General features: G+C 36.0%; 3 protein-coding genes across 4 annotated transcripts in view; 1 reads left to right on the plus strand and 2 right to left on the minus strand.

Annotated features, from left to right (window-relative positions):
• The first annotated feature begins 4,810 nt into the window (after positions 1-4,810).
• On the plus strand, positions 4,811-7,212 carry LOC128553029 (uncharacterized). Of its 2 annotated transcripts, none has more exons than XM_053534134.1 (2): positions 4,811-4,879; positions 5,593-7,212. In XM_053534134.1, exons 1-2 carry the CDS (start codon positions 4,858-4,860, stop codon positions 7,032-7,034), a joined length of 1,464 nt encoding a protein of 487 aa, XP_053390109.1. In that variant the 5' UTR covers positions 4,811-4,857; the 3' UTR covers positions 7,035-7,212. The 2 variants fall into 2 exon arrangements, with proteins under 2 accessions (XP_053390109.1, XP_053390110.1); XM_053534135.1 differs by lacking the exon at positions 4,811-4,879 and adding an exon at positions 4,994-5,086 and having other exon boundaries at positions 5,593-7,211.
• A 13-nt stretch (positions 7,213-7,225) lies between these two features.
• On the minus strand, positions 7,226-10,110 carry LOC128553028 (uncharacterized). Its single transcript, XM_053534133.1, has 2 exons — positions 9,726-10,110; positions 7,226-9,111 (listed from the first exon to the last, which is right to left on the minus strand). Exons 1-2 carry the CDS (start codon positions 9,957-9,959, stop codon positions 7,810-7,812), a joined length of 1,536 nt encoding a protein of 511 aa, XP_053390108.1. The 5' UTR covers positions 9,960-10,110; the 3' UTR covers positions 7,226-7,809.
• A 5,280-nt stretch (positions 10,111-15,390) lies between these two features.
• LOC128553027 (uncharacterized) overlaps positions 15,391-26,894 on the minus strand; it is a 47,378-nt gene continuing 35,874 nt past the window's right edge. The window contains exon 9 of the mRNA XM_053534132.1: positions 15,391-26,138. Within this exon, the coding sequence (XP_053390107.1) occupies positions 23,659-26,138 (2,480 nt within the window). The 3' untranslated portion in view covers positions 15,391-23,658. The remainder of the gene's footprint in view (positions 26,139-26,894) is intronic.

Below are 26,894 nucleotides of genomic sequence, written 5' to 3' on the forward strand. Positions count from 1 at the left end.
GATCACTTGTGTGAAGTTTCATTAAATTGTGTCAAGGGGATGAGGAGAGATAGTGCGCACAAGATTGTGTCTATGTATATAGTATAGTAACAAAAAAAAAACAAAGTCCCATATCACTGCAAAATTTTTTTCTGAAATAACCTAACATGCCCCATGCTCAACTACTGTTGTTACTGATCACTTGTGTGAAGTTTCATTAAATTGTGTCAAGGGGATGAGGAGAGATGGTGCGCACAAAGTTGTATCTACGTATATAGTATAGTAACAAAAAAAAACAAAGTCCCATAACTCTGCAACTTTTTTTTCTAAAAGAACCTAACATGCCCCATGCACAACTACTGTTGGTACTAATCACTTGTGTGAAGTTTCATTAAATTCTGTCAAGGGGATAAGGAGAGATGGTGCGCACAAGATTGCGTCTACGGACAGACGGACAGACAGACAGACAAACCTGAAACCAGTATACCCCCCTTACAACTTTGTTGTCGTGGGGTACAAAAAGTCTATCTCTGTTTGCATCAAACACAGCCCTGTGAACACAGTCTTCAGCATCTGGTCTCTGCTTTAGTACCTGTAATAGAAAAATGCATTTCAAAGTTTCTAAATAACAGTGAATAGAGTATTTATGAAAGTAATTCAATGCAAACATATAAAGCTGAAATGAAATTATGCTTGTTGAAATGAAAATCTGATTTTTTTTTCTCAAGAAATATGCTGAGGAAAATCTGTCAATGCTGTATGACAATTTATGAAACAGAACATCTGTAAATCACTGTTCATATTTTAAATGTTTTCTACATCACACAAAATCAAATGTAGAATGACACTTAATACTGACAGCCTCCAGTATAGAATTTACAACAAAAAGTCCAAGCATCAAGATGAAATGGCATTGTATCTTTTTTTAATTCAATATATCTGCTCAGTATTTGTGAAATGAATAGCTACCTGATTTTCCTCCACAAGTTTGCTAGTAAAAGCCTGTCACCCATCACTACTGTTTGAATGTAAAACTTGAGAGCTTGGCCTGTGCAAATCACTGCAGTGCTCTGAAAAAAAAAACAATAAGCAAAGCATTAGAAAATCAGTGCTTCTTGATAATTCATTTTGCAAAAGTGCTTATGCATTTTTACACACAATGAATGAGATAAAATTAAGTCCAGAAATATTTCCTGAACATTTCAGAAAGCTTAGTCTGCAAACAGTGTTAGATTTTCAAATTTTCTGCCTTACACTTGCCTAAATTTATTACCATGTTTCTACAGCCTTACACTGTGATGAAGCTGAAAAGGCATTATGTTTGCTAAAATTCAGTAGAGATTATTTTGTAAAATAAATACCTGCTTTTCTTTCCATAATTTACAGCTGTGGAACACACATCACTTCAGTATGCTTCACACTTCTTCAGTATGCTTGTAAATATTTAGCATCTTGGCCTGAACATATTGCTCACGAAAAAAAAATTTATAAGCAAAACATCATTGCTATCATTGCTTTTTTGAAGATTCATTCTGTCAAAGTGCTTATTAATTTTTTTATAGAGCATCTTAGAAAACTTAGCCAGGGTAGTTTCCATTTAGCGGTCCCCACTGACTTTGACTATTTATTTTAGGAGGGTTGTGTTTAAATTCTTGTTAAAATGACATAGCGTTGGTATGGGGTCAGTAGCACTAATGGAAAAAGCAGGGGTGTGGGGGCGGCAGCCCCCAAAGTTACGTGACGTCATGACGTATTTCCGACCGGGGACCGCTAAACTGGAAGTGTCCCCTTAGCCACTTCAAAATTTCAAATGACAATCAACATAATGAGCAGTGTCAGATGAAAATATACACCTACCTTTTTTCAGCTCCTTTATCATGCGTTCGCCCCCATCCTTGGTAGTTTTCAACGGCAGACAGCCTGAGATGTATTTTATCATAAAGATTTTCTCCGATCCTCCATCTACAAACACAAGAAAATGTTGTTGTTTCGTCACTGGCATTATACTGCTGCCTATTAACTTCTTGAAAATGATTTTATTCCACAGAAATACTTTGGACCGTTGAAAGCCATATCTCCAGCTCTTAAATCGTTGAATCGTTGAATCATGAGCCCCGATTGGCTCGAATGTCTCTCTGGTATTCGGTCACATCGGTATTTCTTCACGGTATAATTTTCACTCAGGTAGTACTCCACAAAATTAAATTAACGTGAGGCGGTATTGTTCATGAGACGTTTCGTGATACTTATGAAGCTGCAGAGCGTCTCGTTCAATAAAAGTCGCTATTCAGTGTAAGGGTCATCTTTCTTTCTTTGGAGTAGTAGTTCTGCATTGAACGAATATACTTCAGTGTATCTAGCAAATTCTAGTCTTAATCTTTCCCTCGCTTCTTCATGTAGCACACAGTCTTCAAGATAATGCTGGACTGTTTCAGCACCATGCTGACACGTGCACAACGGCGATTCTGCTAACCCGATCCTATGCATATACCCATTTAGCATGCAGTATCCGGTTCTCAATTGATGGATGACACGCTGGCATTGTACTTCGATGCTGGTGTTTGGGGGACCTTAAGTTTAAGCCCAACATCAGGCATGCATTGGTGAAGATGCCTTCCGGTGTCTGTTAGTTGCCATCTGTTCTGCCATTTCATCTCACATGACTTCTTTGCTGCTTTCTTTATGTCTTGCAAGGTAGTTGGGATATTAGACTCGCCCATTGTCTCAGCTTCACTTGCAGCTTCCTTTGCAAGACGGTCAGCTATTTCATTACCAAGGATGTTTGCATGACCAGGTGTCCAGGAGATGTCTGTTTTGATGCCTACTGAGTCCAGATCTTTCATCAGTTGTTTAGTTTCTCTCACAGTTGTTGTGTATGTGTCAGCTTTCTAACCTAACTGTAGAATTCCTACAGCAGATTGGCTGTCTGAAAATATCTTTATGTGGTTTATGTGTCTTCTTTCTGATTCTTCTTTGCAGTGTTGCAATGTTATTTTTATAGCTACAATTTCACCAAGCAGGATACTTGCTGAGCTTGACACTGGTTTCTTCAGTTCTGTATGTGTGTCGTCAAGTGGCATAAATATGCATGCCTCGGCTCCACATGGTCCTGGATTGCCCTTGCAAGAACCATCAGTGAATGCTAGTAAGGTGTGGATGTCGTGGTCGTGTATCTGGTTTCTGATTATTTCTTTGATTCTTGTATTTGGAGTGCAGATATATTTTTGGATGAACCTAGGGTGCTCCAATATTCTGGTGGTCGCCGTGTTGGTTGCATGTACTCTAGGTAGGTTAGCTGATGTTCAAGATTGTGGTAGTTTGTACTTGTGTTGTTTTCCATGTCGTTTATCTGGATGAACATCTTTCCTAAGGGAGATAAGTACCTTTCTGGTGTCTCTTTTGTTGTCTCTAGCCAATGAATTATGGTTTGCTTGATGGGCTCGGCTTCGTGTCTCATGAGTAGTCGGGCCAGTTCTCTTATAGACAGTTCTTCACGTCTGAGGTCTAGCGGGAGTGTATTTGACTCTACTTCAAGGGCTTCTATGCCACCACAGGCTGGTATGCCTAGACATGCAGCTAGTCCTTTCCTTTGGATACTATCTAATGGTTTACAGTCTGCTATTTGCCATACAGGAGCTGCATATTCAAGATGAGGAACTACGAGACATTTATATATTTTAACCATGTTTGGTGGGTCAATTTTTTCAGTTTTCCCCATTGCTACTAGCGCATTAAGTGTTTTGTAAGCTCTCTTCTCTACATATTTCACGTGCTGATGGAACTGGAGCTTTTCAACAAGTACCACCCCGAGCAGTTTAAGTGTTCTTGATCTATTTAGTTTTGTATTCTGCATGTATATTTCTACGTTGCTATCAAGAATCTTAGGATCTTTGGAGAATATACAGAACTCCGTTTTTTGTACATTCATCTTCATTCTCCATTTCTTTACCCAGCTTTGTATTGCCGCCATATCTGTCTCTAAACTCTTTACTGGTTTACTCACATCATCGCCCGTTGCCCAGATAGTACCATCGTCTGCAAACTTGACACATCTGTTTTGCACTTCTTGAAGCAGGTCACTCATGTACAAATTGAAAAGAACTGGTGATAACACTGAACCTTGTGGTAAGCCAAGTTCTGTTTGGAAGCAATCACCTTGTTTAGGTTTATGTTGACAATAAGCACTTCTATCACTCAGAAAGTCCTTCAACCACAGCCATATGGGACCAGTGATACCCATGTTATAAATCTTTGCTAGCAATCCTTCCCTCCAGACAGTATCAAACGCCTTTTCCAAGTCTATAAAGATAGCTACAGTGTGAAGCTTGTTATTGTATCCATTAAAGATGTCCTGGGTCAGTCTAATTAAGGCTCCTGTAGTTCCTTTGAAATGGCGGAAACCTTCTTGTTCATCATCTATAATTCTTTCATGTTCACTAAAGGCATACAAACGGCTTTCAATTATTTTTTCCATACATTTCCCGATGTAGCTTGTTAATCTTATTGGACGATATGCTGAGACCTTGTGGTAGTTTTTCTTTCCGGGTTTTTTTAAGAAATTGTATCTTTGCTAATTTCCATTTTAATGGCAATTTTCTTTCATTCCAGGATTTTTCAAATATCTTGCAAATTGCAGTTTTCATGTAGTCCCCTGCTTTGATTATCATGTCACTTGTTATTTGATCTTCCCCAAGTGCCTTCCCTTTTTCTAGCTTTTGAATGACGTGAGTGATGACGTAGCTTGACCTTACGTGACCCTATAGACTATTCCAGAATCGATAAATTGAAGGCCGCCATTTTATTAGTCACGTGACCCGTCCGCCATGACGGTACTGAAGATTCCATAAAGGAAAATTCCAATAAAATTGTGATACTGTTATGGAAAAACTCGCTGAAATTCGTAAGTAAACTCTTTAGTTTCAGTGGAATACATTATTTGAGCTTCCCTGTAATATTTACGTGGTATGTGTTCAGTGAACTTGCCCGTAGGACAGGTTAAATTATATTGATCGATGGAATGTATAGAGTGTACTGAAAGTTGTACATAAAAAACCAGCTCTCTGGAGAAACAGTGTTTGTGTAAGGATAGTTTGGGAATTTATAAACGGTGAATATATTATTTTTTGACGGAATTAGTGTATTTATTCATTTGCTACTACATAAATTTGGTTGTTTATGAAAAATCAACGTGTTTTCATACTGACGAGTAGTCATAGCCTCTCTCAGTCTATGCTGTCTAAACAGCTGATCGCATACATGTATTGACATGCTGCCGTTTATAATAATTTTAGAAGATACTCGTTGCAATCTCTATATTTTATAGTGTACATATACAGTGTATGTGTCATTTTTCCTACCGCAATGTGTTGGGACTTAATTTATTTAATACCACTTGGCCGTGTGTTGGCCTGTTCTAGGCATAAATGTAACAACTGTCTGCTCTGCTTGAAGTCAGAGGTTAGAACCAAATGATTACTTATTTAGTTTCAAGCATGCACAAAGCCTTGATGTGTCCTGTAGACAATTTCGACAACATTACTGCGAAGTGTTCGAATGTTTTTTTTTTATAATTATCACCTATATATTTAATATGGTATTTTATTTATTTTCTAGGATTACCCCCAGATGAGGCCAGCTGGTCCAAAAACAATCCGAAACAATGGCCACGGTTACAATATGAGGACCTTGTAGACTATATGATAAATAAAAAAGCATATGATGGGAGACAAATGAAAGCATTTAGATCTTTGTATGGAAAAAACTATGTGGAAAGTGGGTGGCTAGGTGATATGTATTACTGTAAGGATGAAACTCGGCACTTCCTCAAGGCTACTGTTTCACCAAGCCAACCTGGTGTTGGACGTACGGATTACAATGTTTGGGTTGCTGTTTCAGATTCTGCCATTGATACCGGATATTGTACCTGTCCTGCTGGTTCTGGAAGGAGTTGCAGTCACATAGCTGCAGTTGTTTATGCTGTGATAATGGCTTGGGATCACGGTTTAGCAGGAGAAACTTGTACCGATAAACCACAGCTTTGGGGGAAAGGGTCGGCACAAGTTTTGACTAGTCACCAGCAATTTGCTGATATCATTGCTGAAAATTTAAACACTAAAGAAGTTGACGACACAGTGGCGCGACCGAAACAGTACTTGGATCATGATGACTTGAAAACATTTGTTAAAAACAGTGCATTTAAACCCCTTTGGGAATGTAAAGGAACCATGCTGACCAAAATACTGAATGCTCCAGAAACAACAATTTCAGATAAGCAGCCACTTGTTCATGGCCTCCATGATGTTGATACTGACAAACCAGCAGTGCCATCTTGCAGCTCATGCAAGGTATTTTTCAATAAATATGTGGAAATAGGTTATGCTAACATAAATGTATTAGAAAAAGCAACGGTTCGCCAGTCATCAGTCATGTGGACAGATAGTCGTAAAGTTCGGTTAACTGCAAGCAAGATAAATAGCATCCCAAAGACATCACGGGCTGATCCAGACAAGTTTGTCACCAACCACATTTACGACAGGTTTAAAGGTTGTGCTGCCACGAAGCATGGTCAGAAGTTTGAACCTATTGCCCGGAAATGGTTTGAGCATTCTAGTAGACAGACAGTAAGAGAAAGTGGCATTGTGGTAAGAGAAGGAGAAGAATATTTGGCTGCCAGTCCTGATGGTGTTATAGACCAAAATACCATTATTGAAATTAAATGCCCTACAAAGTCACTTGAGGGACTTGTTTCTTCTGGAAAATATGACGTGTGTTATGATAAGGACCATATCCCATTTCTCAATCCAAAAGGCAAGAATGGTTATTACACCCAGGTTCAGATGGCTATGTACTGTACAAAGACCAGTCTGTGCAAGTTTATTCTGTGGACAGCTGAAAAACAGATGGTTCTTGATGTTTTGTTTGACAGTGACTTTGTAGATAAGATATTGCCACGGGTTAGAGCGTTTTATTTCAAACATCTGTTACCCCGCCTTACAGACGAAATGCATTTCAATAGATTGAAACTTTCACCAGAGTACAAGAAAGTTTGTAAATAAATTGCAAGTCAGAAGGATTGTGTTGAAATATAACTATAAGCAACATAAGTTTGTGTAAAAGAAAATCTATTGAAAATTTAGAACATCAGTTGCTGTAAAATACTAAGTTTTTATTAAAGTTGCCAATAAGTTTAATAACTATGGTATGATATATGACTTGTACGGTAATGTTTATATGGAGGTCAAATAAAAATAATTATTAATTTGGAAAATTATTGTTTGCTTCAATCCAGGTAGCTTGACTGGTATGACTATGGGCTTGCATGGCGAGAGTCACAACTTTTGTGTCTCAGATAAGTTGAAATAACTCCTTAACTATATAAGTATACTGTAAAAGTCTTATATTTTGTGAGATTTTAAATTTCGCGTGTTCATACATCTTGGAAATAGTTCTTTTTAATGCATTTATAAAACAGATACTGCAGCCGCAAATCGAATGACTGCCGAGGTATTATAAAATTTGCAGAATCAAATCTCACAGAATGCAAGTCTTTTACAGTATTTATTACAGTATCTCTTTGGGGCTAAAAATGGTCACAAAGTAAAATTACACTTTTACATGGAAATATGTTTACTCACATTAATGTGTACATTTAATCATGTAGATTTATTTTAAATTAATACCAACATACATGTACATGTACTCTCAGACAACAGGTCAGTGCATACATTTCAAAATTAATGCAGTTTTGGTTCAATACCACTGTTTTTGATAACATTACTGTAATTAATTATGCCAGATATTCACAGTCTGTATCACAAGTTAAGTTTCACTTTAGTCCTCACTTTCGCTGTCTTCCTTGATGAGTTGATCCCTTAAATTACACAAACCAGCTACAGTACACAGAGTTTTGTTGGCTTTTCTCAGGGATTTATTCGACATTTTTGTATTTAATATACGATACGACTTCATCCTCATTATTGCTCGTTCTACGTGAATCCTGTTAGAGGCAATTCTTCTAGTGTCTATCACCTCGTACTCGGTTAACTGGTTCCGTCCCTTCATGAATGCTGGAATATTTAACTTCACACGCCTAGCACAAAGATCTTCACTGATCGTAAAACCTCTATCAGCCATTACCTCGTCTCCAGGGAGGAGGTAGTCAAGGAAGCCACTGTGTTTAGTAATGTAATTGTCACTGGCACGTCCACCAAATAGTGAAGACACAAACATTATGAAACCATTTGGTGCAATAGCAATGAGAAACTTTCCTGTGTTATTATTTTTATACGTGCTCCATGTTTTCCCACGGGCTTTTAATTGAAATGGTCTCTGTATAAAAATTTCCGAACAGTCAATGATGCATGTTGTATTGGGATATGTATCCTTAAAAGATGATGGTAGTGTTCTTCGTATTGTGTCTCTTGGTAACCACATAACACAGTTATCATACAAGTGTTTTGCCATAATGCTTATCCATGAATTAAAGATATTGCTCATCAGTTGCGTAGAAATATTAAAACGTCTGCCCAAGTCACTGAAAGTCAATCCAAGCCTGAGGCGTAACAATACAGACAGTATCTGGTCTTCAATTCGGAGCTTGTATGGTAACTTTTTTCCAAACACTGACAAAGTCTGAATTAATGTTAATAGTACTGTCAAACTGAGACCAGTGTAAAACCTTGCATCTGAATCAGAGGTGACATTGTCAACAGAAAATTCAGCTGAAGTTTGCTGGCATGAAGCATTCCTGGTTCTTTTAGTATATCCATAGTTATGGTCTAAAGCAACAATGTCAATTGTCTGGGTGCTTGAATCCACCATTTTAGGTTTGTTAAAACACTGATCAGGATTTAGGGTACAACACACAGAAAGACATTCCTGGCTAACTTTTGAACCAAATACAGATGCTGGTAATGGGGTTGCTGTTAAAATTTCTGAAGAACATGAAGTTTCCGGAGTTGACAAATGTTTGCTTCCTGTTGTTGACTTAGGCGTATTCATGTTCAATGACTTCCTCACCAGCGGTGGCCTTCGTGCAGGTGTAGTCATGTCTGGCGCTGTATAACCCATGTTTAATACTGGTATTGGATTCTCCTTGGTTGGACGTCCATCGACAAAGTGAACTGAGCACACCTGAAAGACAAAGAAAACAAATCATTATTAATATCTGGCATGATTATTTGAGCGGTGTCACATGAAAATGTGCCTTAGGGATTCTCAAAGCCTTTGCGACCAGAGTGGGCCCAGAATTTGTATCAGTCCATGTAAACTTATATGAGACAATCTTTTCACACAGAATTTCAATTACATTTCTAAAATATATTTGAGCCGTGCCATGAGAAAACCAACATAGTGGGTTTGCTTCCAGCATGGATCCAGACCAGCCTGTGCATCTGCGCAGTCTGGTCAGGATCCATGCTGTTCGCTAACAGTTTCTCCAATTCCAATAGGTTTTGAAAGCGAACAGCATGGATCCTGGCCAGACTGCGTGGATGCACAGGCTGGTTTGGATCCAAGCTGGTCGCAAACACACTATGTTGGTTTTCTCATGGCACGGCTCATTTTTGTATTTTCTTACACAGTCGTTTAGAACAAATATCATCAGCACTATTATTCAGATACATCTTACTTTTGACAAGGTGAAAGGTAGATATTTATCATGTAAGTTTATATAGAGGCATCAGCCTGACGGCGAGATTTTGTTTTCATCTAGATTTTTACTAGTAATACCAGGTTGAAATAATTACCACAGACTTAGATGCTGGATTGAAATCTTTTCTGTTTATGGATTTAATCCATAGTCTTCGTTTTTCTTCGTTTGCTGGAATGCAGTGGAGTTTGTAGGGTGGTAAACACGCACAGTCTTTGTGTTCAGTTTTATGTTCATTACACAATGAAATTTTCCAGTCGTGAAGCTTTTTCTGGCTATTTCTGCATTCAACTACAACACATTGCTTTCCACCACTTCTCTGATAAGGCATTGTCACTAAATAATTGCACAGCTAGCGTAAATGTTGCAAATCTATGAAGAAATTATTGATTTATCGTATAGCGGTTTGATTGTATTGGATTTTTCTTCAGTACCGTAATGGCGGATGTAGAGAGTACTCAAGGGCGGTAATCGCGTAAATACTAATTTCTGGAATCGTCTATTCTCAGAACATGCAGTCTAAAATAAGAATCGGGTTTCCAAAAAAGACGAGAAATGGTGAATGACAGGGTCATTTCAAATCAATGTTTTGAACTTATTTTTGAAAGATAAAAATGGTCTCATTTAAAAGTCAATACAGTTATCCTCATTGTATTAAATTTTCAGTTTCATATCTTATTTACTTTCTGCAAAATAATCGCCCAAACATGCAACTTTGTACATAATGGCGCAGCTATTGTTGTTTACAGTGGTCTGTCATTTTCTGAGCAAAAAAATCACGTCCTTCCCTAATTTTGTTAACTGTGACAAATTAACATCAAAACAAGAAAGGGTTTAGTTTTCGAATGAGACCAACATCATGAATTTTCATTCAGGATTGAATAAGATATTCACGTTTCAAAATCACTTATTTTCGCGAGCATTTTACACAAATTTTGACGAATTTTCATGTTCAAAACTATGCTAAACCAAATGTTCCAGAATGAAATCTTTACATGCATTCAATATGCTAGCGAACAGGCTTTCTTGTCCTAAAAGAGATATTTTTTACATCCATGCAATAGAAAACTACGAGGGTTGAAACTTGCAACTTTGCAAATGGCGCATTACCGTTATGTTGACAATACGGTCAGTCATTTCTGAGCAAAAAATAATATATTTCCACAGTTGTGTAAATTCTGACAAATTAAAATCAAAACAAGGAAGGGTTTAGCTTTCGAATGAGACCAACATCATGAATTTTCATTGAGAAATGAATAAGATATTTACGTTTCAAAATCACTCATTTTCGCGATCAATTTTGCATGAATTTGACATTTCTTCATGGTAAAATATATGCTAAACCAAACGTTCCAGAAAGAAAACTTTGCATGCATTTATTACACTAGGGAACTGGCTTTCTTGTCCTAAAACAGATATTTTTTTCATCCATGCGTTAACAAAATAGGAGCTCTCAAAGTTTGACAGAAATTGCGTCATTTCTGTACACATGCCGTTGCGTAAAAAGAGGCAAAATAAACACTTTATTTCTACAACAAACTTATCAAACTAAAACTAGTGGCATTCGCTACCACAAAATACACTTACCTTTTCATTTTGATAGTTCCAAATCCTTTAAATAATTCCATAATGCTCCAAAAACCGAGAGAACTTTTTACTCTCATTTTGTTCAATGCGGTTATGACTGTGACGCACTGTTTGTATATGTACACTGTAAAATGATTCTGAACGTCATGGTTGTTTTGCAGAATGCTCCAAATACTGTTATTATGGTGTTCAATGCCATGTATATGTTTTATCAACGAAGACTTGTGTATTTTATAGAATGTTTGAACCTATGCTGTTTTGCATCACAAATGTGCACAACGCTTTTTAGATCATAATGCAACAGTGTTTGGCTGCAAAAATGCATGTTTCGGAGAATATTCCGTCTTATCGACAGTCAAGAGTTACAGGTACATAGTTTACGCCTTGAACATACCAAACAAAAGATGTCCCATCACCCATGTAACTGATAAAGCTTTGAACGTGTACAATTACTGAAATATGTTGTTTCGCGTAAAAAAAATGTGCGCAATGTTGACTATCTGTGCACCTCTAGGATTTGTTTGTAAATCAGAATAGAAGCAGTTCTTGTATTACAATTTGCGTTACAAAGACAGATTGGACATTTCTTTGTCTGAATTAAATGTTCAAATTGTAATGGGATATTGAGACGAAGGAAAATTCGTTGTTGATAATGTATATAGTTGTGCGTCGAAACGGACACCGCTGACACTGTGTGTCAAAGTCTTAGAACTACTTATTTATGTTTTCTGGATATTGTTACTAGAAACGGGCATTCGTTACGTGTTTGTTTATTACCCAGTGCTGAATGTTGAATGCAACTGATATCAGTTTTCAATTGAAGTTCACCGTTTTGCGTCAAAATTGAGAAAATGTTGAATATCATTATAGCTCTAGGATTCGTTTGTAAATCATAACAGTAATAGTTCTGCTATTAGTTTTTGCATTACAAAGACAGATCCATCATTTTACTATTTAAATTAAATGGTCATTGAGACAAAGGAAAATTCATTGTTGATACAATGCACAGTAATTGTTGTGCGTCGAAATGTGTACCGCTCTGTGTATGAATAACAGATCCAGTAACATGGGATGTTACTATACAGGTACATATGTTTTATGGGAAGTGTTACCAGTAACAAACATTCGTCGCCGTGTTTATTGCTCAGCTCAGTGCTAAACATAGTTATGAATCATTCAACGAATAACTGTTATGCATTGGTGATTCAGTACGATAATAGAAATACATTCATTTCACGTTGAAAACATTTATTTATACATTTAATCACTTTGTATTCAAGCTACAGCGGGACGTTAGTGCATATTACCACTGGTGAAGGTTTCTTTCGACAACAAATATAAATAACAATCAGAATTACAAGACGTACAATGTCACCAACGGTAGACACACGCCAATCACGACTTCTGCTAAAAAGAGAACGAAAAAATCAAAGAGCACAGTGGGGCACCGCCTTAAAATGACAAGTAACAATACACGACTGTGTATTTCCATTGTAGATGTCAACAAAGGCGACGCCACACTATGATCTATAGATAGTAATACAGTACATTTCCTTGTTTTCAAATCAACTTTGCACTTCAATTCTATTGATGCCGCTTACTTCCCTCTGCTGCTACTGAGCTGATGTGATCAAATACGAGCATATTGACACTGGTGAAGTTTTTTTCCTGCATCAACCGCAGTAGCAACATCAAGTACAAAAACCAGAGTCACCAGTCACTGTCTTACTGCATCATTTTCATTCTGTTTATTTTGAAGTACGAGCATTTCTATTCTAGACTGCCTTTCTTTCCCATGTTCTTATTATTGTCATGGAAGTCATAGAGCTGTCCATATCTTCTTCAAGTGTCATAAATGTGCATGAAATTGAACGAACACCCATAAAAATACCCCCATTTCATAGGGCGAGGGGGTCGTTTTCCAGTCCATTTCTCATCTTTTCGCGCACAAAAATATCTTTTCAACAACCTATAGTCATAGGGAAAACATTCATTTCAGTTATCATTTTATTTAAAACTCATTTTGTTTTAATATAGTGTTATGTTTTCAAAGGTAAATTAACCTGTCTCATATTCATTCTGCTTACTGTAAATGGGGTTAGAATGTGATGATCTGAATGTTAAAGAACTTCCGTTATTTATGATTGCCAAAAGTGCGTGGAGTATTCTTACTTTTATGCCAATACCAAGGAGTACGTGTAAATCTGGGCAAATTCTGTTACCAATACAGGCATTCTATTGCGTTCATTGATTTTCTTCTTCACCCAATGTTACTGATTTCATTATACATTAATATGTATAATGAAATCAGTAACATTGTGTGAAGAAGAAAATCTTAATTTGTCCCAATTTAGACAGTTTACATTTTCCCAGTTATCAAGAAAAAGACGACCTTGATAACCCTCTTATATTTATAGAGTTCAAAGATTCTTGCTTATTGAACAATAGAGCCACTGGATTTGTGCATTTTTAAAAATGATGAAGAATATATAGACAATGTAGATAAGAACGCGATAACTGGCACCATTAAAAATGTGTGCAGTCTTGGTTATTCTTTTTTTCTCATATATTTAATATATCAATAAACTGCAATAACCTTTTATATGCATGTGTTATGAATAAATCTGTTACGGAACTATATGACTGGGTTTTCCTTCGCAGTAAAGATTTACGTCTGCCAGAAAGTCGAAAAATATATTGCTGAAGACTATTTTTTTATTTCTATGCCTGATAATTAAGGATGGTTACGTATGTATCAATGACCTGGGGTCAAGCTATTAACATGTATAAAAATAATGTAGTAAATTACTAAACATGTTGTCTACTTAATCGTGTCGACGTTTGCTAAAATATTTGCTACATAATTACAATATACACCGGGCAAACAAGAGAGCATTAAACACACATTCTATCAAATTAGGTTAGTAACGATTGTATCGATTTGCACTGTTCAGATGATTGGATAATGTTATACAGTCGTGGGCCAGTTCCAATATGGAATGTTTATACTCATGTCGAACGGAATGGGTATATTGATGAATTTATTTTACTTTGTTTGGTTGAACGTCGCGCCGACTAAATGATAGGTCATATGGTGACTTTCCAGCTTTGATGGTGGAGGAAGATCCCAGGTGCCCCTCCGTGCATTATTTCATCACAAGCGGGCACCTGGGTAGAACCACCGACCTTCCGTAAGCCAGCTGGACGTCCCGAGTGATGCTCGAACCCACATCAATGAGGGGCAAGTGATTTGAAGTCAGCGACCTTAACCACCCGGCCACGGAGACCCAGGGTATGTCGATGAAATTCAGTGAGGGTACACTATGAAACACCCATTTGACATTTAATGTTTATCTTTATAAAAGAAAAGGTACTTCAGTCCACTTCTAATGTTAGTCACTATATGGGATAATCATTGCTTAGCTTTGGCCTACAAATTAAGTGATTTATCACAATTTGTAACTTATTGATTTTCAATGATAAAAATACATACGTTTGAGTGTTCTGTTTAATAACATGAAACTGTTTACCCAAACCCCTATTTTTAAGTTTAGTTAAGCACATTTTAGGTAAAAAACAACAACAAAAGACGCCAAAAACAGCAACAAAGTACAATTACAACGCATGAGTAATATAACTTCTTTCTTCTTAGGTGATATAAATTGTTGAAACTCAGTAGTGGTAAGGGATATTAGCGCATATTAATATTCTCTAAATGTTTGTGTTTTGGTGATTATCTTAGCGGCCATCTTGGATTTCTCAATTTCTGCATCTAGATCGAACCCAATTATAATCAGTTCCAGAAACTAGAGACACTGACAAACATTTAATATATATATCTTTCTATTTGCAACACGTAGACCAGTACGGTGCTCTAAACCGAACTACGGATTTGCAGCACTAATATATTAGCGAAATAACTTCTAGATTACGCGTTTTAATGGGTCAGGCTAATTTAACGCACTGAGAAAGACAGTAAAACAACACGTTAAAATTTCAACTCATTCCAAAACTAGTTGCTTACAGTTGTTATCTAATTAAGAATTTTGTACGTTTTTGTGGTCAGAAAAGTTTCAACGATGGGCTGTACATGAAACGTGTTCGAAGGACAGACAGACGGAACATAAAATATGATTTGCTCCGTCTTCGATTGGCGAGAAACAACAATTCTGAAATAAAGTTTATAATTTATTAGAATTCTTTAGACATGTTCAGCGACTTGTGTTTCAAATTCTAACTAAATTATAATACACAAACAAATTTCCTCTTCATAAAAGAATATATCGAAGGCCAATGCATTTTAAAAATATACTAAGAAGTTGAAACAATATATTTCATTTCTATTAGGTACAGAAACTAACAAATTTTTGTTCATATAAGATGAATAATGCATTGCATTACCAAAATTTGTCAGCACATAACATTTTAAAGTTAAGAAATAAAATAAAATGTTATACATACAATGAAACCTAGGTCACAAATAGAGCAAAACAAGTTTCTGATAACTTATGCCAAAGATAAAATTTACTGCAGATGAATATGACGGAAATGAAATTTTTTATGGTCGTAAATATAGATGTGAATGTCTGTAAATATATTCGAAGGATGTTTGCATGCAGACTTCAATAGTCATAAATCGAAGCAATATTCAAGGTAAACGTTCTATATAAAATAAAGTAATGAAGCTGCCGTATGTTCAAAAGAAAACATGACATACCAAAAGGATCCTACCAAATTAATATGCAAAAGAGAAGTTGGATTTTACATATTCAGTGATTTGAAAAAGACAACTTTCCAATTATTGTACAAACAAACTGAGCAAGAGAAAGTTTGAGGGTCAGTTACTTATTCTGCCAGCGTGTGACCTGGTAGATAGGGAGATATATCAGCAATTCATGTAACATACGTTATGGTTTGGCACTTCAGCACCTTCCCATTTATACATACATTATTTGATTCCTAGTTATAATTCTTAAATATTACCCGATGTTTTCTCTCTTTATCTTTGACCGGTCGAGCCCGCCTTTCTCTACACTACTCAAAAATAATTCTTATGTTGTTGTTGTTTTTTTTTCTCATTAAATATTTTGTAGACGTGAAAATTAAGTATACCAGTAATACGCTTACGCTTTGTTCTAAATTAAGTAATTGCATTTTCTAATTTTTTCAATGATGCAAAAGTACTATTCTATATTAATGTCCTTAAAATTTGCCAAAATGTCTTTGAAATATTTTCTAGAGTTTTCAAATTTTTTTAAAATCTTGAGTTTCAGCTTTACTCTCTTACTTATTTTCAGTACTGAATGAGAAAAATATATATTTATATATAACGTTTTCTTAAAATTCTTTTTAACACAATTTTTCAACTAACGTATTTAAACCGTTATAAAGTTTAATTATACAATAAATAACTCATTATGAAACACTCCTTATCTACACGGACAAGTATCCGACAGGAAAAGGTCATGCCCTTAGGCAACGATATAGTCTACAGTCACACCATTTCCATCTTATAAGTATATATAGCAACAAAATATGGATTTATGTTGTAATAATACCTTCCTAGTGATCTTGGGCCCGACCACAGCAGTCGCTTCTATCTAATTCCCAATATCAGTTGATGATGAATAGATCAACGGATTGTATACTTTGTCAGCTGTCAATATTTTACTCATTTGAATTAATTACCTTAACCCTTAGCCTGCTGGCGGCAAGTGAATATGCATTTGCGACCAGTGCAGACCAAGATCAGCCTGAACATCCGTGCATGCTGATCATGGTCTGCACTGTTCGTTATTCAGTCAGTGAGTTTTCAGAGAATACCCCTTCGAAAAATAAATGGTATTGTCCAAATTGAAAGTTCATTTTAGAAATTTGACAGGCTAAAGGTTAAAGAAGCCAAATACAATGTTGTTGATCTTTAATTACCTACCGGCTTCTTTGTTCCGATGAGGTCTGTAAACACCTTATAGACCGCTTATGAGGTCTATAAGAATTTCAAGACCTGTCCTATTTCTAATGTCTACACAAAAGTCTCTAGTGGCAGTAGCGGGAATCGAACCCAAGTCGTTCCGATGCTAGTCCGATGCTCTAACTACTGAGCCAAATTATCGACACAATTTCGCATTTGTCAGAGATTAAATTTAAAGTTATGCGTAAGCGACCGAAACAATGCAGTAGAATCATGAGAAGTCCGTGCATGACATTTTAGTTGAACGCGTGAATGCCTCCGTAAATACAAAAAAGTACGTTACAAGTTAAACAATTCCGACCAGTTTTACATATCTTGAAAATTGATCTAAACATGACAAAATACAAACTACACAAACTTCCTCCAAGTTAATTAACAGTCTGCTAATGAAAATTCTGACGATTTTCTGTACAATTAACATGGAACATAAGTAACGAAGTTGTATTTTTGAAAATAACCCAGTTAAATTGTCGTGATACATTCCGAGCGTGTCTGGAATATTCAAAGGCAGTTTTTAGGTAGTGGTAATTGGTGGGAAACTGTTTAAATACATTTTTTTCTGAAAAATGTTCTAATTTTGCTGAATGTCGTTAATTCATATCGAAGTAACAGTTGACATTTTTATGCCTTTAAATATTATAAGATATTTTGCACTGTACAAGGTTTCATTGATTCTGTACTTGACATCCGCAAGTATATGACAACTTCTTCACGTGAATCAGGTGTGGAGAACCAAAACTACATTAAACTTTATAATGTTTATTCAAATCGTTGCCATGTCAATCAAAACATATGCCTCTAACTACAAACCTCTTAATTAGTTGTACTCATTATTTTCATTGTCCAGAAAACTGAAGATTTTTATGTCTTCTCGATTGTTTGCTCGCAGGTTTTACCACATTTCATTGTGCCAGATAGGGTATATTATGATACGCAATTTTTGTGATAATGTAATAATAAATCTATATCAATACTTTCATATACGGCAAATTAAAATCAAATTAAATAGCTAAATAAACATTTAAAAAAAAAAAAAAAAAAAAAAAAAAAACATAAAATACAATTTGCGTCAAATTGTGACTTGACTAGACACACATTGATGATCTCAGAGAGAGACTATTTCCCAAATATGCACGGATTTTTCATGCAATGCAAAATGTCATGTCCTAATTGCTGACAAATATATTTACAGGTTCGTAGCAAGTTGGGCGTTTTGTTATATTAATAGTATCAAATAAATTGTGTGACATATATTGTCTTGTTCTTTCTTCTAACTATTTGTTTTTATCATAAATACACGTTACAAACGTTCTTCAAATCCGAAACCAATCCGGACTATATAAAACAAATAATCATGTAGGTAAGTCAATTATCATTCTCGGAATAGGTCTGCATTGTGTTTATAGACCTGTGAGGAGATTTGAAAACCTCGCTCGCTACGCTCGCTCGGTTCACAAATCCATCACAGGTCTATAAACACAATGCAGACCTATTCCTCGAACAATAACTATTACTTATTTTGCTTGTGACCATGTGTTCGGTTGAAAACAACAAAATGAACAAACAGTGTTAAAAACTAAAACAGAAATTTACCAAAACGATTTTCCCTTCCACAAACGTCATTTTCATGCAGATCTTAAATATTTACAAAAGAGGGCCGTAGTGGCCTTAAGTCGCTCATCTGAAATTGACTATTAGACCTTGAAATAAATTCAGCTAAACGATTTGTACTAATTTGTGAGAAAACCTTAAAATGATGTTAAAGTCCGAGTTTGATGAATATCCATCGAGCAGATCTCTGTTTGCAGCTCTGGAGGCCCCTAAAACGGAACAAACTAAACAATCTGAACAGACTTGATAAAGATCCAACCAGGATGCTACTCACCAAGTTTGGTGTAAATCTAACCAGATTATTTAGATTAGTATTAGAATCCGTATGAAAAAGTATATATATTGCTCAAATTTCATTGCTTAAATTTTTTAAAACAAAAATGTACGTGCGTAGGTAATGGTAAAAATTATTCAGCTTAACTATTGAAGTCCGTATGAAAAATTATAAAGGTGATCCAAATTCCTTTGCTGTAGTTTCAAAAAAAAGTAGGCCATTAGGTCAGGGATAAGAATATTAAAGTATTGTAATCTTTATCAGAAGTTATACATGTGGTTAAATGTCTATGCTTTATCTTCAAAAACAAGAAAGTTGGTCAGTAGGTCAAGACTATTCAATACGGGTATTTGAAATTGTATTAAACTTTATGCATGTAGTCCAAATTTCTTTGCTGTAATTTCAAAACTTAGAAAGTAAGTCAGTAGGTCAGTAGGCTATGATTAAAACCATTCCAGATAAGTATGGAAATCTGTATCAAAAATTATACAGGTGGTCCAAATCTCTTTGACGTAGCTCCAAAAACAAGAAAGTATGTCAGTAGGTAAAGGTTGCCAATATCATAGATGAGTATTGAAATCTGTATCAAAAGTTATACACGTGGTCAAAATTTCTATGCTGTTCCTTCAAAAATAAGTAAGAAGGTCAGTAGGTCATAATTAAGACTATTCAAATATCAAAAATTATACATGTGGTCCGAATTTCTATGCAGTACCTTCAAAAACAAGAAAGTAGATCAGTAGGTCAAAATTAAGACTATTCAAGATGAGTATTGAAATCAGTATCAAACATTATACTTATCGTCCAAATATTTTTGAAATTGCTTAAAAAACAAACCAGTAAAACAAAAGACCACCCGGGCGTGGCCTATATTAACCCCCAGGGTCATGATTTGAACAATCTTAATAGAGAAAAGTAAAAGTTTTTCCCAATGTAAAAACTGTTAACCCCGGTGCGCAGTCAATTTTGACCGGATGTTCATGATTTGAACAAACTTGATAGTTGCCCACTAGACAATACTAAATGCGAAATATATATCTGGACAAGAAGATATTTCCTATATGAGTCAATTTAAAACAAGGGGTCCCGGGCATGGTATATATTGACCTCAGAGTCATGTATTGAACAATCGTGGTAGAAAACTACTGGAGCATGCCACATACGAAATATCTAACCTTATTGTTTAATGCAATATTTTTAATGGTTTTACCCTATAGAAGATAAAATAAACCAGGTGACACTCCCACTCTCTATGTAAGTCTATACAAACCATAGAATACCCAAGGCGGGACAATATTTTACCATAGGGAAATAATCTGAAAATTCTTGGTAGATGACTACTTGATGATGCTACGTACCAGATATCAAAGCTCTAGGACCTGTGGTTTTGGACAAGAATATTTTTAAAGTTTTTCCTATTGAATGCTTTGGCAAGCAGGTCTGTATTCAATATTCGTTGAATATTTTTTTTTAAAGAAGACTATCAAAGGAACATCCCTGTAAAGTTTCATTAACATTGGTCTGGTGCTTTAAAAGTAAATGTTGTTTTAAGGAAAATGTCGACGGACGACGTACGACGAACGACAACGAACGCCGTACAATCACTGACCACAATAGCTATCCCCTGAGCACTTCGTGCACAGGTGAGCTAATATAATGGTCGAATTTGCTTTCAATTTGATACTTGCAGCGAAAACATTATGCTGTTTTGGGGATAAAATTAAAAATATTGTAGGAAGCTACTGTCTAAAATAATAACATATTATGTACACCATAGGTTATCAGGGACGTGTTATAATAAACAATAAAAAGCGACAAGTTTATCACATGCAAAAATAATGTGACATGAGTTATATGTTATAATTTTATTTTGATTTGGAAGCGCGTTTTGCGAACGTGGCTACTCCTACTGGATTTTTTTCCCTTTTATGATTACCCAAATAAATATCATTCAGCTCTTAGTTTTTTTGGGTTTTTTTTTATTTAACGTCGCACCGACACATGATAGGTCATTTGGCGACTTTCCAGCTTTAAAGGATTTGCAGAATTTAATATCTACATCAAGTGTTGAAGTTGACTAGCATACTTATTCTTAACGTGGCTAGGCTATGTCATTTCTTCATCAGTCTATTTTTTATTATTTTGACAAAACATAAAATCGATCAAACTACTTGATGAAATATCTGACAAAATAATTATATTCTTATCGCAAATCTTACAGTCAAATATACCACATTTAATCGATAGTTGAAATACATTTGAGATGAAAAGAATATAATACAAACAAAAACAGATTTAAAGACTCTGTGATAGGTCATTCTCAGTTCTTAACTAGAAAATGCTTTTGTAAAAAAGCGCATGTCTCCCCCAATGCAAAGTCCTATAGGCAAGAAGTCAATAGGGGTCAGGAGCGAAAGTCAAAGAGACACTGATGGTTGGCTGCAATAGGGGTCATCTACTTGGCATGTCCAGTCATCCCGCTAAATTTCAACACTCGTGGCCTAGTGGTTCTCAAGTCACTGTTAAGGCTCCTGTGACCCTGACCTTTGATCAAGTGACCTCAAAATAAATAGGGGTCATGTACTCTGCATGTCCAATCATCCTATTAAGTTTCAACATTGTAGGTCAAGTGGTTCTCAAGTAATTTCCAAAAAATGATTTTACATGAACAGGCCACTGTGACCTTGACCTTTAATAGACTGACCCCAAAATCAATAGGGGTCATCTACTCTGCATGTTCAATCATCCTATGAAGTTTCAACATTCTGGGTCAAGTGGTTCTCAAGTTATTGATCAGAACTGGTTATCAATGTTCAGGCCCCTGTGACCTTGACCTTTAACCGAGTGACCCCAAAAACAATAAGGGTCATTTACTCTGCATGAACAATCATCCTATGAAGTTTCAACATTCTGGGTTGAGAGGTTCTCAAGTTATTGATTGGAAATGGTTTTCCATGTTCAGGCCCCTGTGGCCTTGACCTTTAACAGAGTGACCCTAAAATCGTTAGGGTTCATCTACTCTGCATGACCAATCATCCTACGAAGTTTCATCATTCTGGGTCAAGAGGTTCTCAAGTTACTGACCGGAAATGGATTTCAATGTGCGGGCCCCTGTGACCTTGACCTTTACAGAGTGACCCCAAAATCGTTAGGGGTCATCTATTCTTTATGACCAATCATCCTATTAAGTTTCAACATTCTGGGTCAAGTGGTTCTCAGTTACTGACCGGAAATGGTTATCAATGTTCAGGCCCCTGTGACCTTGACCTTTAATGGAGTGACCCCAAAATCGACAGGGGTTATCTACTTTGCATGTACAATCATCCTATGAAGTTTCAACATTCTGGGTCAAGTGGTTCTCTAGTTATTGATCAGAAATGGTTTTCAATGTTCAGGCCCCTGTGACCTTGACCTTTGACGGAGTGATCCCATAATCAATAAGGGTCATCTACTCTTCATGATCACTCATCCTATCAAGTTTCAACATTCTGGGTCAGGTGGTTCTCTAGTTATTGATTGGAAATGGTTTTCAATGTTCAGGCCCCTGTGACCTTGACCTTTGACGGAGTGACCCCAAAATCAATAGGAGTCATTTACTCTTCATGACCAATCATCCTATGAAGTTTCAACATTCTGGGTCAAGTGGTTCTCTAGTTATTGATTGGAAATGGTTTTCAATGTTCAGGCCCCTGTGACCTTGACCTTTGACGGAGTGACCCCAAAACCAATAGGGGTCATCTACTCTTCATGACCAATCATCCTATGAAGTTTCAACATTCTGGGCAAGTGGTTCTCTAGTTATTGATCGGAAATGGTTTTCAATGTTCAGGCCCCTTTGACCTTGACCTTTGACGGAGTGACCCCAAAAACAATAGGGGTCGTCTACTCCAGCAGCCCTACAACCCTATGAAGTTTGAAGGTTCTAGGTCAAATGGTTCTCCAGTTATTGCTCGGAAATGAAGTGTGACGTACGGACGGACGGACGGAAGGACGGACGGACGGACGGACAGGGCAAAAACAATATGTCTCCTGGGGGAGACATAATAATCAAACAATACGATAAGCTTTGTTTATAATCTCGTTATTAAAGCTTCCAATCACAAGTGATCAAAACCATACTTTTATAATAGACAATCATAAATTAATTAATCCTAAATTACAGACAAATGAATTCATCAGCATGCTGAAGCATTTTAAAGAATTCAACGATAACCCACACATCTAATTTGATAAAGGTTATGTTTTTATTTCATCTGCAGTCAGGAAAGATTTACAGAGGACTGTTTATCTACTGACCGTTTGATGTGACTTTGAACGTTCAAGAGTCAAGAACATAATGTAATAATTGTATCATAATTATGTTCTTATATACAAATGAAAGCATTTACATGTATTAAATAATTCAAATACCAAACTTTATATTCATTTTTTACTTACTAATCCGGTTTGAATCTATCCAGTAACTGGAATTTACGAGACAGACACTGATAGAAGATGACATTACTCTTACTACAAATATGCTGAAAGTTTCTCGTATATAAAACTCCGTCTATACTTACCTTCTTCTGATTTAGAAACTGTTAAATTCTAAAAATCTATGATATTTTTTAGAATATCTAAGTGTATTCCTATGCAACTGTGACATCTTTTCACTGCTCTTACTAAAACATCGAGCGTAGCTTCACAGCCATGTTTCTGGTCCCATCTTACAAACATTTCAAAAACTCTGTTTACTGGTGTGTCTATGTCCATTGTTATCTGTTGGACTTCTACAGTACTGAAATCTAATTGATACGCAAGTTGCTCCCAATTCTTGTCGATATGCATGGAAAGATGGCTGTATTCCTTCTCTGTTAGCCTTCTCCTTTCAATGTCTTTCAGTTTTATTTCGTTTTGAAACCATTCGTTCAGAATAGCATTGTGATCAAAATGGTGACTCTCTTTGTCTGGACAGGGAATGTTAGCAGTAGATTCATTTTTCAAATACTCTACTTTGTGACTGCTCAAACTTCCCTTAGATCCATGAACTGTATGGTAGCATTTTACATGCATGTATTCAATATTCTTTATACTTATGCCGTGATCCTTGCTGGTCCGGAGTTTAGTTATTTCATGCTTGATAACCATTTCAACAAACCTCCGAAAGAGATCACAAACGTCTGGTTTAACAATACTGGAAGGACAAAGATTGACAACTAATAATTCTATATCATTATTTGTTGTTTTCAGAATTACAGCATGATCGGTTTGAGGTTCACAAGCGACTACATTCGCATAAACTAGGTCGCTATTGTTATACTTGCTAAGTGGCCATTTCCCGATTAGTGCTGCTAAGGTTCGTTGATATAACAACGGTACAATCGTTTCATCTTCAAATTGATATATCAGTGATCCTTTTGTCACATTTTTTCCTTCTAGAAAAGCATTAAGTAATGCTTCGTCCAATGGTACTTTTAAAAAACTCGGAACTATGTATTTGCCGACCCTCGTTGGAACATTGACATCATCGTCGTATCTCAGAACCTCTGAAATAATATGATGCCTCTGTAAAAACCTTAATAGCAACTCCTCAAATTTAGTGAAATCTTTATTTTGGCTATCTCTCCAGACTTCGTGAACAAGTTCTGGCATCAGAATACCTGTGTCAAAAAGCTTGTGCCATAAAGACCGCAATGGCGGGCGAACTTTACAGAATTGTTTAGCTGTTATTAAAGCTTTGAAGGCATCAATCAGGAATGTGGGATCAAGAACAACATACTCAGAAAGCTCGTTATCGTCAAAATAACAGAATGTTCCTTTCGCGTGACAACTCATCAAAAATAGCTTGAACTGGTCCTCTGTCTCCTTCTTATTTTCTGTCTGTATAGGATACTCGTTCTGACTATCAATCATTATCAAGTCCTCAAATGTAACGATTTTCTTGTCTCTGTTCTTAACCAATGCTTTTTCTAGTGGTATCCATTTAGCAGGTATTTCAGTTTTCGCCTGACACTTTCCTATTTCAAGGATTGATGTACGTAACATATCAAAATTGATGTCCGACTTATCTACATTTGATATCGCAAAGTGGTCTTTATGAATATGATTTATACTTACACTGCCGTCAAATATTTTTCTGACGTCTTCAAATAATTCGAAGGTATCAGTTTTGTCATCTATTTGATCATTATGTGTACCTACCAGAATAATTGGGGGATCATTTCCGTCTTCGCTTCCGACAAAGCTGTGTACTGAACCTACCCAAAAGCGTATGTAGTCTCTCATTGTTCTTGTTTTACTATTGCACGGACTCTCTCTATCAGTTACCTTTTTATCTAATCCACCGGTCAGATTGAAAACTAATAAATAAACTGCCCGCTGTGAGAGGAATATCTGATGTGTGGCGTAATACACAAACTGACCACCAAAATCCCAAATAGACAAGTCTTTAGATTCTCTATCATTTTGAGATGACGTGGGCAGTAAAGATTTTTGATACTCTTTTTGGAATTTCAGAACATTACTTTTATCAATGTAAACTGATTTTTTTGTCTTTGTTTCATTTTTCATTGGAATTAGATGTGTGGGTTCTAACTCACTGCGTTTGGGCAGAGGTTCCTTTTTGCTTTTTTGCACAAACTTTGGTAATTTATCCCTATTAACACTAACATCGTAGCTTATTTCAGTTTTACCTTTCCGCTGTATATCCGCCTTGCAATCAATATTTTCAACATTGTCTACATCAAGATCTGACAGAAGTTCGTGACTCATTGGTTTAACATGGTTTTCATTTTTAGCAATTTTAGCTAAACGTCTGAAACTCTCAGATTCAGCATTGACTGTATGTTTAACCTCCCACTCATTATTACTTGCATGGCATGCATGTACTTCTATCCCGTTTGTTGTTTCAACATTATCGTTCGTCTTTCCAAGTAGCCTATTTACAAGTGACGTCTTACCTTGTCCATAGCAGCCAATAACCATAATCCTTATTGAATTATCTATTTCCTTGCCGTGTTTTATGGCATCTTCGTACAACTTCTGCGTAAGAGGGTCAAGCAGAAGTCCAGAAGGTAATGTGGATTTACCTGAAATGAAAAACACCTCATCTGTTATTCTATTTTATGTAAGTGGAAAATAAATTGGTCGAATTAGCAGTAAAATGCTTTTGATTAGAAAGACGTGTGTAGGGGGCGGGGGTACGTGGTGTTTGCATGTGCGTGTGTGTCTCAGTATATGAAATGCTTCTATCCATATATACAGTGTTTATAAATGTATATAAAGAGCTTAACACTGTAAACGTGGTGCTTCTATCTGTATTTTCGGTGATTTTAACTGTGTATATGGTTGTTTTAACTGTATAAATGGTGATTTTAATAGTATATGCGGTGACTCAATCTGCATTTGTGGTCTTTTTAACTTTATATGCAGTTCTTTCTACCGTATGGTGCATTCTATTGTATATGTGGTGACTTCAACTGCATATGCTATGCTTATAACTTTGTATCGGAATGACTTGCAACAGTACAAGCATTTCTTTTAAATTTACATCCGGTGATTTTACCTTTATATTTCGCGCATTGTATTGTATATGTGGTGCTTTCAACTGTATATACGGTTCTTTAAATTGTAAATGCTGTGCCTGTATATTTATACCAGGTGTTTCAACTTTATATGCATTATATGCAAACTACATTATGAGATCGGAATATTACGAAAGTTAATGAATATTGCCGAAAACATTATATGCTCGTTATTTTTCGTAATATACTGGATCTCATAATGTTGTTTAACCATAATGAACTTTTCACCGTATATACCCTTGAAATCACCGCAAATAAAGT

This window comes from Mercenaria mercenaria, unplaced genomic scaffold (assembly GCF_021730395.1).
Source record: "Mercenaria mercenaria strain notata unplaced genomic scaffold, MADL_Memer_1 contig_3393, whole genome shotgun sequence".
Lineage (NCBI taxonomy): Eukaryota > Metazoa > Mollusca > Bivalvia > Venerida > Veneridae > Mercenaria > Mercenaria mercenaria.